Consider the following 16303-nt stretch of genomic DNA (forward strand, 5'->3'; position numbering starts at 1 on the left):
TGCTTGTTCACCAGGGACTGGATGCATTTTTGGAGTCCGGTCAACTCTTCTTCGTCGCCCCACGACAAGCTCGTCTCCTTCCAGGACGTGAGCCGCGTAGGGGGTCCGGATCGGAATTCAGGGGCTGCGACCCACTTCGGATCGCGTGGCTCGGTGATGTAAAACCACCCTGACTGCCACCCCTTCAAGGTCTCCACAAAGGAGCCCTCAGCCATAGGACATTGGCAATTTTGCCCGCCATGGCACCTCCGCACTCCGCCTAGTTGCCGCGCACCACCTTTGGCTTGACGTTGAAGGTCTTGAGCCAGAGGCCGAAATGGGGGCGAATGCAGAGGAAAGCCTCGCACACGATGATAAACGCCGAGATATTGAGGATGAAGTTCGGGGCCAGTTCATGGAAATCTAGGCCATAGTAGAACATGAGCCCGCGGACAAATGGGTGGAGAGGAAAACCCAGTCTGCGAAGGAAGTGGGGAAGAAATACTACCCTCTCATGGGGCCTTGGGGTGGGGAGAAGCTGCCCCTCCTCAGGAAGCCGGTGCGCGATGTCTTTGGACAAGTATCCAGCCTTCCTTAACCTTTTGACATGGCCCTCCATGACGGAGGAGACCATCCACTTGCCTCCCGCTCCAGACATTGTTGGAGAGGGTTGAGGTAGGAAGTGCGGGCTTGGGCACTGGAGCTCGGGTGCGCAGAAGATGGGTAGGCAAAGGAGGAAGAAGGCGTAGGTAAAAAGGTGGATCCTTATCCCCTTATATGGGCGGATGCAACTATGCGTCCCCACCAGCCTAGTAAAACTCGCTTGCCTCCCAAGCACTGTGATAAGTGGCGCGGTTGGGTTACCCACGTCCGTATTAACGAGAATCCCGTAAACAAAGGGGACACGATCTCTGCTTTGACAAGACGTGCCAAGGAAACCGCCTCGCAAAACACACTGAGGTGGAGAAGTGAAAACGATTCGAATAAAGGCTTGGCCGTAGTGTGATGTCACGCTGCGGAATACGTCAGCAGATTATATTTGTGTTAATATTATTCTCTTTACGGCAATACGTGGAAGCTTATTTTGCAGAGCCGGACACTACTCTTGGTGTTTACAAACTTTTATGAAGAATTTGGAGGAGGAACCCGCCTTGCAATGCCGAAGACAATCTGCTCGCCGGACTCGTCATCATTGAAGCCTAGTTCAGGGGCTACTGAGGGAGTCCTGGATTAGGGGGTATTCGGGTAGCCGGACTATACCTTCAGCCGGACTCCAGGACTGTGAAGATACAAGATTGAACACTCTGTCCCGTGTCCGGATGGGACTTTCCTTGGCGTGGAAGGCAAGCTTGGCGACGCGGATATTCAAGATCTCCTACCATTGTAACCGACTTTGTGTAACCCTAACCCTCTCCGGTGTCTATATAAACCGGAGGGTTTTAGTCCGTAGGACAACTTCATCATACAACAATCATACCATAGGCTAGCTTTTAGGGTTTAGCCTCCTTGATCTCGTGGCAGATCTACTCTTGTACTACCCATATCATCAATATTAATCAAGCAGGACGTAGGGTTTTACCTCCATCAAGAGGGCCCGAACCTGGGTAAAACATTGTGTCCCTCGTCTCCTGTTACCATCCGGCCTAGACGCACAGTTCGGGACCCCCTGCCCGAGATCCGCCGGTTTTGACACCGACAGCTGGGCTTCTGACGTCCCACTTCTTCATCACTTGATTGACTACCAAATCTGAGTCGCCGTAGACCATAAGGCGACGGACACCGAGTGAGATCACCATGCGCAACCCATACAGGAGTGCTTCATATTCTGCTTATTGTTGGAGGAATCAAAGTGAATCTGGAGGACATATCTGAGCTTGTCTCCTTGGGGGGATACCAGTACTACCCCAGCACCAGAACCATTCAGCATTTTGGATCCATCAAAGAACATGGTCCAGTGCTCCGAGTGAACTTGAGTCGGCAGTTGTTGTTCGATCCACTCGCCGAGGAAATCTGCTATTGCTTGGGACTTGATAGCTTTCTTTGCCTCAAACTTGACATCCAAGGGAAGGAGTTCAATTGCCCATTTTGCCACTCATCCAGTTGCGTCTCTGTTGTGCAGAATCTCTGACAATGGAGCGTCGCTGACGACTGTAACAGAGTGATCAGAGAAATAGTGTGCAACCTTCTTCGTGGTCATGTAAATTCCATAAACGAGCTTCTGATAGTGCGGATATCTCTGCTTTGACGAAGTCAGAACTTCAGAAATATAATAAACTGGGCGCTGAACTTTGTAGGCTTTTCCCTCTTCTTCCCGCTCGACCGTAAGTACTGTACTGACGACTTGTCCAGTGACTGCTATATAAAGCAGTGAAGGCTCTTTGCTGATTGGGGCAGCAAGCACCGGCTGGGTGGAAAGCAGGGCTTTTAGCTCTGCAAATGCTGCATCAGCTTCAGGAGTCCACTCGAACTTATCTGATTTCTTCTTCAGTCGGTAAAGAGGCAGTGCCTTTTCACCGAGGCGAGAAATGAATCGACTTAGGGCGGCCAAGCAACCAGTAAGCTTCTGGACATCATGCACACGCACAGGGCGTTTCATTCGGAGTATAGCACCCACTTTCTCTGGGTTAGCATCGATCCCTCGTTCGGAAACGAGAAAACCGAGTAATTTTCCGCCCGGAACTCCAAACGTGCACTTTGATGGATTAAGGTTGATATCATACCTTCTGAGGTTGGCAAAGGTTTCAGCAAGGTCAGTCAGTAGGTCGGAACCTTTACGTGACTTGACCACAATGTCATCCATGTATGCTTCCACATTCCGACTGATCTGAGTGAGCAGGCACTTCTGAATCATCCGCATGAATGTGGCTCCAGTGTTCTTCAGACCGAATGGCATTGTGACATAACATAAGCACCCAAACGGGGTGATGAAAGCTGTCTTTATCTCGTCGGGTCCGTACAGACGGATCTGATGATACTCGGAGTAGGCGTCCAAAAAGGACAAACGCTCGCATCCCGCAGTTGAATCGACTATCTGGTCGATGCGGGGGAGAGCAAAGTGATCTTTCGGGCAGGCCCGATTGATATGCTTGAAGTCAATGCACATGCGAAGTGAGTCGTCCTTCTTTGGGACCATGACAACATTGGCTAACCACTCGAAGTGCTAAATCTCTCGAATAAACTCAGCTGCCAAAAGCCGAGCCACCTCTTCACCGATTGCCTTTCTCTTCTGTACGGCGGACCGTCGAAGATGTTCTTTGACTGGTTTCACTTTTGGGTCGACTCAAAACGATGCTCAGCCAGTCCCCTGGGAACACCCGGCATGTCCGAAGGTTTCCATGCAAAGATGTCCCAGTTCTCACGGAGGAACTGGATGAACGCTTCTTCCTATTTGGAGTCGAGTGTGGTTGAAATGTGAGTCGGAGCAACATTGGGGTCTGTCGGGTGAATGTGAATCGACTTCGTTTCACCAGACGACTGGATGCTGAATCTGTGGCTGGCTTCTTGGCCCGCAACAAATCACTCGGATCTGCATTTTTCTGGTATTCTTGCAATTCTGCCACGCCCATCTGTGCGTCGGCGATCTTTGAATCCTTCTGGAAGCACTCTTCTGCTAGTGATAGTGATCACCCCTTTGGGACCAGGCATCTTCAATTTGAGGTACACGTAACATGGTCGAGCCATAAAACGTGCATAAGCTGGCCTGCCCAGAATGGCATGATAGGCACTCTGGAAATCCACAACTTCAAATGTCAACTTTTCTTTGCGGTAATTCTTGGAATCACCAAAAACCACGTCGAGAGCAATCTGGCCGAGTGATGTAGCCTTCTTGCCTGGAATGACCCCATGGAAACTCATATTGCTTTCATTGAGCCTGGACATCGGAATGCCCATTCCCTTCAATGTCTCTGCATACAGTATGTTCAGGCCACTGCCACCATCCATCAGGACCTTTGTCAGTCGGGTGCCTTCGACCACTGGGTTGACCACCAGTGCTTGCCTCCTAGGGGTGGCTATGTGCGTTGGATGATCAGACTGGTCGAATGTAATGGCAGTCTGTGACCACTTCAAATAACTCGGTGTCACCGGAGCGACCATGTTCACTTCTCTGTTGATGACTTTCAATCGACTTTTGCTCTCAACGTTAGCAAAAATCATCAGAGTGGAATTCACGTGGGGATAACCATCATCATCTTCTTCCTCACCCTCAGCCTTGTCTGCTTCCTTCTCCTTTTCCTTGGGCTGTTTCTCTCGGAATTGCTGGATTAGGAATCGACACTGCCGAGTGGTGTGCTTCGGATAAATGAAATTACCCTCTTCATCTTTTTTGGTGTGGATGTGGCACGGCAGATCCAGCACGTCATTTCCATCTTGATCTTTTACTTTCTTGGGGTTCCACGGCCCTTTGGGCTTCGCCTTGAACTTTCCTTGAACCACGACTTAGGCTTCAGGAGCAGCTGGCTCGGCCTTGAGCTTCTGATTCCGACCGGAGTTTCCTCCTCCGGCTTCATGGGCGACTGCTTTGTGCTTGCCACTCCGGAGTCGTTCTTCTTCTTCACCATTGGCATACTTGGTGGCAATCTCCATCATCCGAGTCAGAGTCATATTTCCTGTCCGACCGAATTTTAGATTCAACTCCCGATACCTGACACCTTCCTTAAAGGCACAAATTGCCTGATGATCAGACACATCCTCCACCGTGTGGTGCAGGGTGATCCATCTATGGATATAATCCCTCAAAGTTTCATCCGGTTTCTGAACACAACACTGTAATTCTGTCAAACCTGCCGGCCGTTTGCAAGTGCCCTCGAATGTTCTGACAAACACTCGGGCGAGATCTTCCCAAGTATAAATACTGCTAGGTGCCAACTGATTCAACCATGCTCTAGCCGAGCCCTCCAACATCAGAGGAAGGTGTTTCATGGCCACTTCATCATTGCCGCCACCAATCTGGATAGCCCTCGGTAGTCTTCAAGCCAAGTGTCAGGCTTGGACTCACTGCAGCCGTGATGGCTCTGTTGAAGCACTCTGGACCTGAGACATGCACCCTGCTGCTGGTTTGCGGATCCCTGTCATGGCCCTCTCGGTGAACTCTGTTTCTGTCGACCAAGCCCTGAACGAGAATAGATCTCGCATCAAAGCCTGGCTCCCTGGGGTCGATTGGAATCCCTCGCCCAACACTGTGAGGGCGCCTGTCTTCATGTTGCCGAGGCACGTACGACCCAGTCCTTGGGGGAGGCGTGGGCACTCGACGACGATCATCGCGATCGACTTGGTGATCATACTGCTCACGGTTTCTGTACTGATCTCGCCGATCTCCACGTCCTTCATGCCTCGGGGGCGATCTTGGGCTGTGGGCCGACTAAATTATGTCTGCAACCACGGATCTGCTATGGATCCTATTCCGCAATTGAGATACGGCTGTATTCTATTCTCCCGCCGCCCAGAGCAAAGCTCGGATCTGCACCAGACCTCGGTCAGCTTCTGACTGGAAGGTTGGATCGACTCCGCTATCCAGGCAGCAGCTGCTAGATTCTGGATCGGGGTTCGGTATACCTGAGTCGGAGGTGGAAAAAGTTGGCGTCGACTGGATTTGGGAGCATGCTGCCGAGCGCGATCGTCGAGTGCGCGCTGGAGGTTCTCCGGTCGAGTGGGCTCAGCCAAGTTGGCTAAGCGCACCTGCTCCAAGGCCTGGGCCTCAGGGGTTTCTCCAACTATAGGAGTATGCAGTGCATCCATGTTCCGGCGACGAAGTTCCTCCCTCTGCTGCGAAGAGAGGGGTTCAGGGCGGTACTCTTCATGAACGCGCGACGGATCACCGTCCCCATCGCCTCCGTCTTCATGGGTGAAGCCAGGAGGACCGCATGGTCCATTGACCATCAAAACTTCTGCCGCTGGGTCGCTGCTGTCGCACTCGGATGCAGTCTCTTCAGAGCCAGTCGACAGATCGAACAAGCCGTAGAGAGTTTCCTCGGGCTCGATTGCCGCGACTTGAGGGGTGGCCGACTGGCGGGCCACCGCATGCCTCACCCACCGCTGAAGCCTCGACTGACCGGAGCGTTTGCTCCGGCGGGCCGCAGGGAGGGGGAAAGCTGCTGGAGCCGACTGATACTGAGTCGACGGCTGAAGCAGGAGGACACCGCGGATGCACGCGCGAAAGTGCGTCGCCCGCGGGCGGGGAGTGCGTCGACGTCGAGTGGAGCCTCCTGAAGCCAAGCGGAGTCGTCGGCGACAAACACGAGAGCGCCGAGACGGATCTCGCGGCCCTTAGCCAAACCTCCGCCTGGAACCATGATGAAGGGGATCGGAAAAATTGCAACTTCTCCAACAAGTCGCTAAGACACCTGCCCCACGGTGGGTGCCAACTGTCGTGGTTCTAAGCCTAACAGTAGAATAGGGGGGTAGTAATGTAGAGGCAAGATCCTAGCTATGGAGGAGCTGTACACACGAGTTTTACGAGTTCAGGCCCTTCTCAGAGGAAGTAACAGCCCTACGTCTCGGAGCCCGGAGGCGGTCGACTGGATATACGCGTGTGAATTACAAAAGGTGCGAACTCTTGTCCCAGAGGAGAGGGGTGGCTTATATAGAGTGCGCCAGGACCTCAGCTCCCCTCCGTTACACAGGGTTCAATGTTCATAAAGGAGGAGCGTTACTGGTAACGTCCGGAGTAAAGTGCTATAAATGACCATAAAGCTATGACTTAAGTCTCGACCGTTGCGGAGTGAGTGTCTTCACATCTTCTGACGGTCGAATGGTTGTTCGCATGGTCGAGTGTCTTCAAGGCTGTCGAGTGGGACATAACTTCATGGTAGGGTGGATGATGATTTCTCTCCGACCGCTTCTGGTTCTTTTAGAGATGTCCTTGGGGAGGGCATCTTGAACAGATTCATGACCCTACCCTAGGTACATAGCTTCGTCAGTGGGCGCCTCGGGGACGGGCAGAGGGGGGAAAGGGACCCCGCCGGTGCTGAGCCTCCACCGCGACGGAGCGCGTACGTCGGGCGGCGCGGGGTAGTTGGCCTCGTGGAGGAGGTGGGCCTCCCACTCATGCAGCGAGCAGCGGTCGAAACCGTTGGCCGCCGCCGCGTCGCCGGGGTACCTCGCGCTCATGGTTGCCGGGTGGGAGAGAGAGGGGCTCGAACGGCGGAGAGAGGGGAGGAAGTGCGGCGGCGAGGAGGGGGAGTATTGGTGCCTCACCGGCGCGGCCAGGGGCGGCCGCGTGTGAACGCGTGGCAGAATGCGGGGCGGCGGCGCCGCACTTCACCGCCCGTGAATCAATGGCAGGCTGACCGGCGGCAGCCTTGGCATTGATTCCCCGCGGGAAAACCGAGACGATGAGGACGACCAGCCTTCGTCTCGCTGACGTGTCGGTCCCGCCACTCTTTCGCGCCAAAACGTTCAAGCCAGCGCCCCCGAGCGTCCCCCAGCGTGCCGGGTTCGGGTTGAGTGCGCCGGCGCCAATTTCGGCCCAATCCGGCGAAAAACAGGCTCGTGGCTGGAAATGCTCTTAGTTACGGGGCCGATTTTTCGGCGCAGGCGCTAAAAAACGGCCTGAGGGGGGGGGGGGTTGTTGGGGGCGCGGCTGGAGATGCTCTTAGTCACACATCCCACGCGCCTCCTTCCTTTATCCATCTATTCTCGCGCTGGCCGTCGCCGCTTCATTACTTTTGATTTGCCGGTTCTACCATTTTTTTTTCCGTCGTAGTAGCTGTTGGCAACAATGGTTCCAACTTTTTATTTTGCCAGTCCCAACATACGTGGTCACCGGTTCTGGCAAATGTGATCGCCGTTTTCAGCAGATCGCCTCGCTATCCGTAGTCGTTTGTTCCAGCAAATGCGACGGCTGGTTCAATCATCTCGTTTTTTTAGCACTTTTTGGGCTGGACAGGAATGAAGCGGTGTTGCAACCGACGGTGGCAAACGAGAGAGTGTGCCACATGCTGGTGTTGCCGGGGCCGCCGTCGACGACGAACGCGGCTGCCGCACCCGGCAAGGGAGCACCCGATGGAGTAGGGCATGCCGGGCGTGGTGACTCTGTTTTTTTTCTCTCCCCTACGCTCTTTGATGTGATTGGGGTTGCTACCACTGACCGGATCCGACGGCTGGAAGATACCAATTTGGATGGGTAGGGTTCAGTTGGCCCAAAGTTGGACCGATCGACTGGCGCCTAGTACCTGCCATTTTTATTGGCACGATGATGAAAAATTTAGTTTACTCACCAAGTAAACTTGCCATCATCTGCGAACATAATTTGTCATGCATAAAAGTCTGACCGTCGATTATTCGAATCGTTTGTATAATGTAATTAGTGCGAATCTTGATAGTAAGTTTTTGCAGGATGTGCTTGAGCTCATCTGCTGGTACAGTGATTAGTTCACCTGCCTGTTGTCTCCTCCGTAACGAGTTGACAGAGAAAGTACACGCGACAAAATAGTACTCCAAGACACGCTAAGAGTAATGGAATCAGCCGTTCTCATATGTCGTTGTGGCATGTGTGGTCGCAGGGGTAGGGGCAATCGATGGCCCTCACTTCAGCCCGGCCAAAGTACCAGTCACTCACAGATTTCGCGATACTCTGTGCACGCAAGAACAAGACACAAATGAATGAATCAATGAGCATGAACTATATAACCCACTTTAAAATCCAATTGGTAGACAGTAGATACCTTATTGTGAATGGTAGGAGAGCCATTTGCATTCCAAGTAGCCGGGACCTTGGACTGGCCGTGCGTGAAGCACGAGTTTATGAAGAACCCATTGCCCTTGGAGCGGGAGAAGGCGCCTTGCACAATTCCCACCATCTGCTCCCTGAAAGCTGCACCCATAAATTTCAGATCATTGCTTGATCATCGTATGTATCACAATTTAGTGTGCTGCTAAATTAATCTATTCTATAGATGTATGTATACCTTGCAAGACTTTCATCTGGGATGCGTTGCAGGCTAAACGACTGGACTTGCAGGCTCGCCAGGCGCCGCCGTGGTCGGCCACGTCCGGGGCCAGGCTTTCATGGATCTGAATTACATTTTCTTTATTGTTACACGGACGAAAAAGAAACTATATATGCTGAGATGATGTCTGGTCAAATATATATATACCACAGCTTCCTACCTGCCATGTATCGTAGGCTGCATTCAGCAGGAAGGTCGGGGTTTTTATGCTGCCGATTATGTTCTGCGGGAAGAAGCACTGCATGCATGTGCACGTACATGAGATGGTAGGGGTCAGTTGAGTTCGGCTTCATGGGTTACGGTAGAGTTCAACAGCTAGCTATAGCATGCATGCATGTAAACAGATGAAACCAGCGCTATGCATGTATTCACGTTACGCACCGAGGTGGCGTCGAGACGACCGGTGCAACTCCTCGGCAGGGTCTGCGCCACCCCATGCGTGGCCACGACGCCTCCGAAGTAGGATCTCAAGGTATGCCCACCGGCGACGTCGACGCTGCGTGCATGCATGGATTCAGAACAATGAAGATCGATGCGCAGTGTGGATGGATGGGTTATGGATGCATGTGTGTGTAACGTACGCGTCGAGGAAGAGCCCTGCGTCGGCGAGGCACTTGACGGTGGTGCTCCGGCCGGCGAAGAAGGCGCCGAACTGGTCGCAGTGCAGTATTGCCGACAGGCCCCCGGCGGAGCCGCCCGCCAGCAGCACCTGATCCGCGGAGGACATCCCAATGGAGAGGAGGTGCTGGATGACGGCGTCAAATATGCGCTGGCCCCGGAAGTAGACCCTCGAGCCCGCGTCGTAGCCTTCGCCGGCGAAGGACGCGCCGTCGCAGTAGCGGACCATCACCCGGTTCCAGCTGTAGAAATCTAATGTGCGTACGCAGGAGTGCAAGCGTTAGTAAATGTAAGTCCAACGTCGATGCATACCGCATACGTACGTTTTTATTTATGAGCCATATGTATGTACGGACCAGGGTTCTCGGCGGGGTTGGAGCTCAGGATGCCACGGAACTCGAGCTGCCTTTCCATGAGATTCGAGGACCCGAGGCGGCTCCCCTTGCGGTACATGCACGCCGTCACGTTCTCGCACCAGCCGCCTCCCTGCATTCTCGCAGTATGTTCGATAGATTTGGTAAAATGTACTCCCTCCGTAAACTAATATAAGAGCGTTTAAATCACTACTTTAGTAATCTAAACGCTCTTATATTAGTTTACAGAGGAAGTATGTATCACATGAACTGAAGAAATAGTTCTGTATAGATGTACCTCTAGGTTGACGATCCAGCTCTTCTTCCCTGCACCGGACCCCGGATCCATGTGGTAAGCCGGCGGCGTCCCATCCATGCACACTGCACATCATTTTCATACTTACATGGGGTCTGCTTCAGTACACCCTTATCCCAATAAATCTCCACGTGATCCTATATACCTAAATAATGCATACTCACAGTCCCTATTATCTTAACATGCGCACATGTCATCTTATCAAAGGCCCACCATAACATGCATGAGAAAAGGTTTTCCATTATTAGCTGATCACATGCACACATGCCACCTCATCAAAGGTCCACTCAACATGCATGAGATTTTTTTCCAGTTATATTATGTCATGTATATTCGAAATATTTTTCAACTACACAGTAATCAAATACAAATATAGTATTCATTTCTAGTTTTAGATCATACTCATATATTATTAATTCAACTATGTATGTATACAATCAATTCACTGAAATATATTGCAATCAATTCCCGTGGCAACGCGGGATATTCTCTAGTTAGATTAGTAGTCAATATTCCACAAAAAAAGATTAGGAAGTCAATACATGAATATTGCAAGAGAGTATCATCAAGCAACATAACAAATGCTTAATTAGTGTTGAATTTGCAGGGTTTAATAGGGAATATTATGGTAGTTAGTGTGCATTAAGACCCAATTTGTAAGGATCCAACAAATTCCTGACCATTGCAGTACAGCTGGATACTATTCAATTCCGTTAGTTGTACCATCCATTTTATTGTTGATGTGATGGCATACCAAAGATTCAATTGTATATTATTTCGTAAGATATGATTTTATATGATAAGCCAATAAGACATGCACTAGTAGGGGCGTTCTCAAGAAAAATCGGTGGGAGAAAAATCGACAAACCAGAAACGGGAAGGGGAAGTGGAGGGAGGACGGATTAAAAAGACAGGCAACATAATATTAGTATTTTTTAAGATAATAGTAAGAGAGATAAAATACAAACATAGAGTGTAGAAACCGACTGGAACGCTTGAATTTCAATTTGGTGAAACATAGAGTGTAGAAACGGATCAACTAGAGGGTTGAAAATAGGTTCTCTCTAAGGTACGAAAAATCAAGAAGGTTGGGTCTGCTGTGCTGGTTTCCGCCTGATTTCCTTTTCGTAATGATTAATTGGCTTGCCAATTTTGTTTTTGTTTTTATGAAAAAAAGAGCTCTTGCCACACTTGCTTGAAAAAAGAGTCACATGTGAATACTTGTTGCTTCTCTCTTTATGTTCGAGACGAGCATCACTAGACTTTCATGTGTTTTTTTGTAAACAGCAGACATACGTGTTATAGCACTTACTGCTAGTTCCTGGGCCAGCAAATACGGCTTCTAGGGGACAATCATAACTGAATTGTGGGGATTCACTTTGAATGGATACAGAAATTGCAAGGAAGTATAAAACCCTTCCAAACTGATGGGGGCTGGGCCTTGTGGTTGGAAAACTGGACATAATCTAATAAAACGTATTAAAGGTTGATTCAGAATTGGCATAAACACATGTACATACCGGCTCCCTTGTCGACGGCGGATGTGATGAGGGTGATAGGCACCGCCGGTACGCCCGGCGCCGCCGCGAGGACCAAAACGACAATGGAAAGCGCCCAAAGCTTGGCCATCCCGACCTTCTCCTCCATCTTCAACAATGGAGATATGGATACTCACGAGTCACGACTCTCTCCCAGTTGGCTCCTAGAAATATGCCCGTCGAATTGGGGATATATATTGATGGTCCTCAATTAGTACCAAATATAAAGGAATTAATTTTTTCAAGAAAAATAAATAAAAGGTAGGTATTAAATGCAGCGACTATGATTGCCTGCATATATCCAATCTACTATACGCGAACATGGCATGACACACCGCCTGGGGCCTAGCTACAATTTTGCTTACATTTCCTTCCATATGCGCCAATTGGCCAGCACGAAATTTCGAGGAGTGGGGCTTCAAGATATATGCTCCTACCAGAAAGTCAATCATCCAGCACGGAATTTCAAAAAGTGAAGCTTCGAGATTTATATGTCCTTGTCCGAGAAAGACGATCACACCGCTGGGATCAGTGTGCAATCCATCTCAGCTTATTCTCTCGGTTCATCCATATCCAAGCGAAGCTTATCACCACACAAGTACTCCCTCCATTTTTAAATATAAGTCTTTTTAGACATTTCAAATACAGATGTATGTAGACATATTTTAGAGCGTAGATTCACTCATTTTGCTTCGTATATAGTCACTTGGTGGAATCTCTAGAAAGACTTATATTTAGGAACGGAGGGAATACTAGTATATCTATCTGCATGAGACTCGCATGGCCATGTGATGAGGGCATTCTACTACAGCTACACCAATAGCTCCTGTAGTCACACCTGCTCAAGTAAGATAAAGGCACTAGAGCTCTCGGGCGTCAACCTAAAATATTGGAAACTTTCGTCTCTAGGAACTTCTGCTAATGATCATCCTTGGGGGAGGACCAACTAATTAAAAAATGATTTTTAGCAGCAAATCTTCACTAATTGTACACTGTTCATTAGCAAAAATGCAGCGTAAGGAGGGGTCCCAGTACTGGAAGTCTATTCATTCGATCAAATATGAGAGTCACCTAGGGCTGAGCGTCTCTATAGGCAATGGGGTTGGGAACCTTTTCTAGCTGGACCCGTGGCTAGGCAGATCTCCGCTTTGCGCCGAGTTCTCATATCTATTTGGCATCTACCCAGACCTGATATTTTTTGTTTCCCCGGCCGCCAACAATGGGAGTTGGAACATCTCGTTCCGACGAACATTTGGACCCGAGGAAACGGTAGCTTGGGCCGCCCTTCGAGCGGCCCTCCCACCAGTGTTGGCAGACTCTCCAGACGTCATATCTCGCCACCTAGACCCGCTGGGGCTCTTCCATGTTGGCTTGGCATATCGTGCCCTATGTCGTGCGCCGACACTTGCATGGACCACAACTTGCTGAAAAGTGCCCCTTTCGCTGAAGATCAAGATTTTCTTATGGCAGCTTCAACTTGATCGCCTCATGTCGAGGACAGAGGTGGTCAAGCGACATGGGCCGGTTGATGGTCTATGCCCCCTTTGTGGTGTCTCCGAGTATGGGTTCTTCGTGTGTCCCGTTGCCCGATTCCTCTGGAGCTTTGTCCGTGAGGCCTTGGGGCCTAAGTGGCTGGCCCTTGACCTGGCTGAGTTCCTGGATAGAAAGGCAAATCATAGCGGTAGGTGGAGACATCTCTTCTGGTTAGTGTTCGCCGCGATAACCTAGATTCTTTGGATGACAAGTAACAAGATGGTCATCAAGAGCGGATAGTTTTGCGACGAGCCACTAACTCGCTATTCAAATTTCTGCCTTTTGCAGCACTGGCACCTACTCTCTAGGCAGCAAACAGAGATTGGCTAGGCAACATGATGGATTCACTGATAGCGACAAAATGTCACCTTGCTTTGCCTCTAGGTCATTGATCTTTCAGGTGCGTGTGGGTTTATGTTGGCATTTTCCTTTTCTTTTTGGGCATACTTGTATTGTTGCCCCATCAGACTTTTTTTTTCTTTGGTACTTGACCTTGTTGTATGAAAGTGGTGGTTTGCTTTATTTATAAAGCGGGGCAGAAGCCTATTTGGAGAATATGATACTGTCTAAATAATATATGATTGTATTATTAAGGAATAAATGGCCTAGCATGGATGAGAGGGACAAGCATCAGAGCATGAGCAAGCATGAAGATGGCAGCAACCATATGTGAAAGATGGAGATTTAAGTAGAGATTTTATAACTTCGAATCCACCATCACGTAATGATGCATAAACACATGGATAAAATATATAGGATGATACTTCATATTTTTCATCCACATCGTTCTATAGGTATTGCGCTACCTTACTTTTGGATCAACCCCGTGTACATAACCACAGGTAGTTTTTAGAGTCTGCATTAGTGGAGAAAACTGAGTTAGGATGGGATTCTCCTCCCCCTCTGTCCCTCCATAAATACTATGTGTAGGGTTTATTTTGTTAAAAGTTTGTCATTATTATATCTTCTTGTAATTCGTTTATGTCCAGGGACCATGCCAGGGCTGCTTACGAAGCCCCAACTTTCATATATACTTCATATAATATTCATAATGTTCTTCCTTGTTCTTCGATTACTTGTAGGGATTACATATTTGTGGTCAGGTTTATCGTGCCTCGACATGGTCAGTAAAAACTCCAAAGTTGATTTAGGGATTATATAGGTGCAAACCTCATCACACATTGTAGTCGGATCGTTTAAGTCGACTCCACCCAAATTAAAAGACTAATTTGCATTGAAAGATTGGGACACCCTTCTACCTATCGGAAAGAGCATATAACCCCATAGGTCAATTTTTATAATTAATGTTAACATATCTGAAGGAAATAGGGTCGGTTTGGTTCGAGGCCTGGAGCAAAATTGCCTGGCCACAAACTTGCCTGGAATGTGCCTGAGCTATGTTTGGTTGATGTCCTAGACTTCTGCTTCTAGCCTGGCCTGACAAAGCTGACAAGCTCATTAGTCTGTGCTGGCCGGCAGGCATGTGATTAGCCTGGGCCAGGCGATCCATTCCTTACGCCTAGGTGTACTGCCCCAGCTGCCTGGCATTCTTGTATTATTTCTTTTGCATGGTATGGGTAGGTGTTGAGTTTTTTATGTACTAATTTGTACTGTAATCAGCAGCAGCCTCAGGACGCGAACCAAACGCCACATGCCTAACCAGGCAAAAATATCAGCATTCTCAGGCAACCTTCAGGCATCAATTTTCACCAGGCATGAACCCCATGTCTTCATCCAAACAGGCCCATAATGCCTACTGCAAGTTTATTTCAGGGGAATTTCTTGTGGGTGCAATAAAGAATGGAAGATGACCCCCACAAAATTACATGAGGACTAGTGTTGATTCCTTAGGCATGTTGATGCTATCAAAAGGAGACGAGGATGATGTAATGATTTTCTCTCTTCGCGTGCTTAAAGATCAAACTCTAATGACTTCAAAATCCTTCAACATTCCTCCACTATATCTACCCAACTTTCATATTCGAAGTTGTCGAGCTCTTCTTGTTAGAACCACCGAGCAGTACACCAGATATAGCCATTGCAAAACCTCTTCCATTCGGAGCTACCAATTGTTCCATTTGGAATTGTTGAATATTTTGGCAAACCATCGGTTGCCTCCTTTGAACTTCCGAAGCCATCCAGCCAGAATTCTGAAGCAACAACAGTGTGCCATTGCTAAAGAGTTCCATTCGTAGCCTCCAAATGCTCTTTTTTCAGATCATCTGAGCCATTTGGATGTTGACACTTTTATTCACGTCAGAGCCGCCGACTTGATCACTCGAGAGCTTCCGAGTTGTGTAATAAAGTTGGTAACGACCAGATTTATGATCCCTCCTATTTATACTCCACATATCCCACATGTTCACTCGAAGCAAACTCCAGTCCCATCATTTGTTCTCAAAGAGAACTCCACCTCCTCATGACGATTTCAAAGGGCTTTCTAATCTAACCATCGAAGTCAATCCTTTGAGATCTAATCTCTCTTGTTTTCCACTCCTACTTCTCCAGTTCAAAAGCCAAAGCTTGAGAGAGTATGGGTGTTGAAGAGATTATCTTTTGAAGCACAAGAACAATGGATTCATCAGCTAGCAATCGCCATCTTATTACTTTTGGAGGTTGTGTGCCTCCTAGATCGGCAAGGTGGTTGCAAGTCTTCAAGTTTGTCAAGAAGCCAAGAATTTTGTAAGGGCTAAGAGATCACCTAGTTTGTGAAGATCCATGCTTAGTGAGGCTAGTCCTTCATGGGTGTACGGCACGGTGGAATAGGTTGGTTGCTCCTTCGTGGATTCTTCATGGGTGAATGTCCTTCATGGACCATCCCTTTGTGGGATCTCGCAAATGTGATCACTAGTAGAAAACATGGCTTTGATCACAGCTCAATATACACATTACTCCCGGTTGCATTACGAACCGGGACTAATGTGAGCATTAGTCCCGGTTCGAGCGGCTAAAGGCATTAGTTCCGGTTCAAATGGGACCTTTAGTCCCGGTTTGAGACACGAACCGGGACTAAAGGGC

At 49.1% G+C, this 16303-nt stretch overlaps 1 protein-coding gene across 1 annotated transcript; it reads right to left on the minus strand.

Annotated features, from left to right (window-relative positions):
- Window positions 1-8255: 8255 nt before the first annotated feature.
- On the minus strand, window positions 8256-12258 carry LOC119303877 (pectin acetylesterase 3-like). Its single transcript, XM_037581023.1, has 10 exons — window positions 12118-12258; window positions 11735-11916; window positions 10197-10279; window positions 9902-10031; window positions 9509-9797; window positions 9309-9423; window positions 9088-9165; window positions 8886-8991; window positions 8643-8791; window positions 8256-8551 (listed from the first exon to the last, which is right to left on the minus strand). Exons 2-10 carry the CDS (start codon window positions 11859-11861, stop codon window positions 8450-8452), a joined length of 1179 nt encoding a protein of 392 aa, XP_037436920.1. The 5' UTR covers window positions 11862-11916; window positions 12118-12258; the 3' UTR covers window positions 8256-8449.
- Between the last annotated feature and the right edge of the window lie 4045 nt (window positions 12259-16303).

Source organism: Triticum dicoccoides, chromosome 5A (genome assembly GCF_002162155.2).
Source record: "Triticum dicoccoides isolate Atlit2015 ecotype Zavitan chromosome 5A, WEW_v2.0, whole genome shotgun sequence".
NCBI lineage: Eukaryota > Viridiplantae > Streptophyta > Magnoliopsida > Poales > Poaceae > Triticum > Triticum dicoccoides.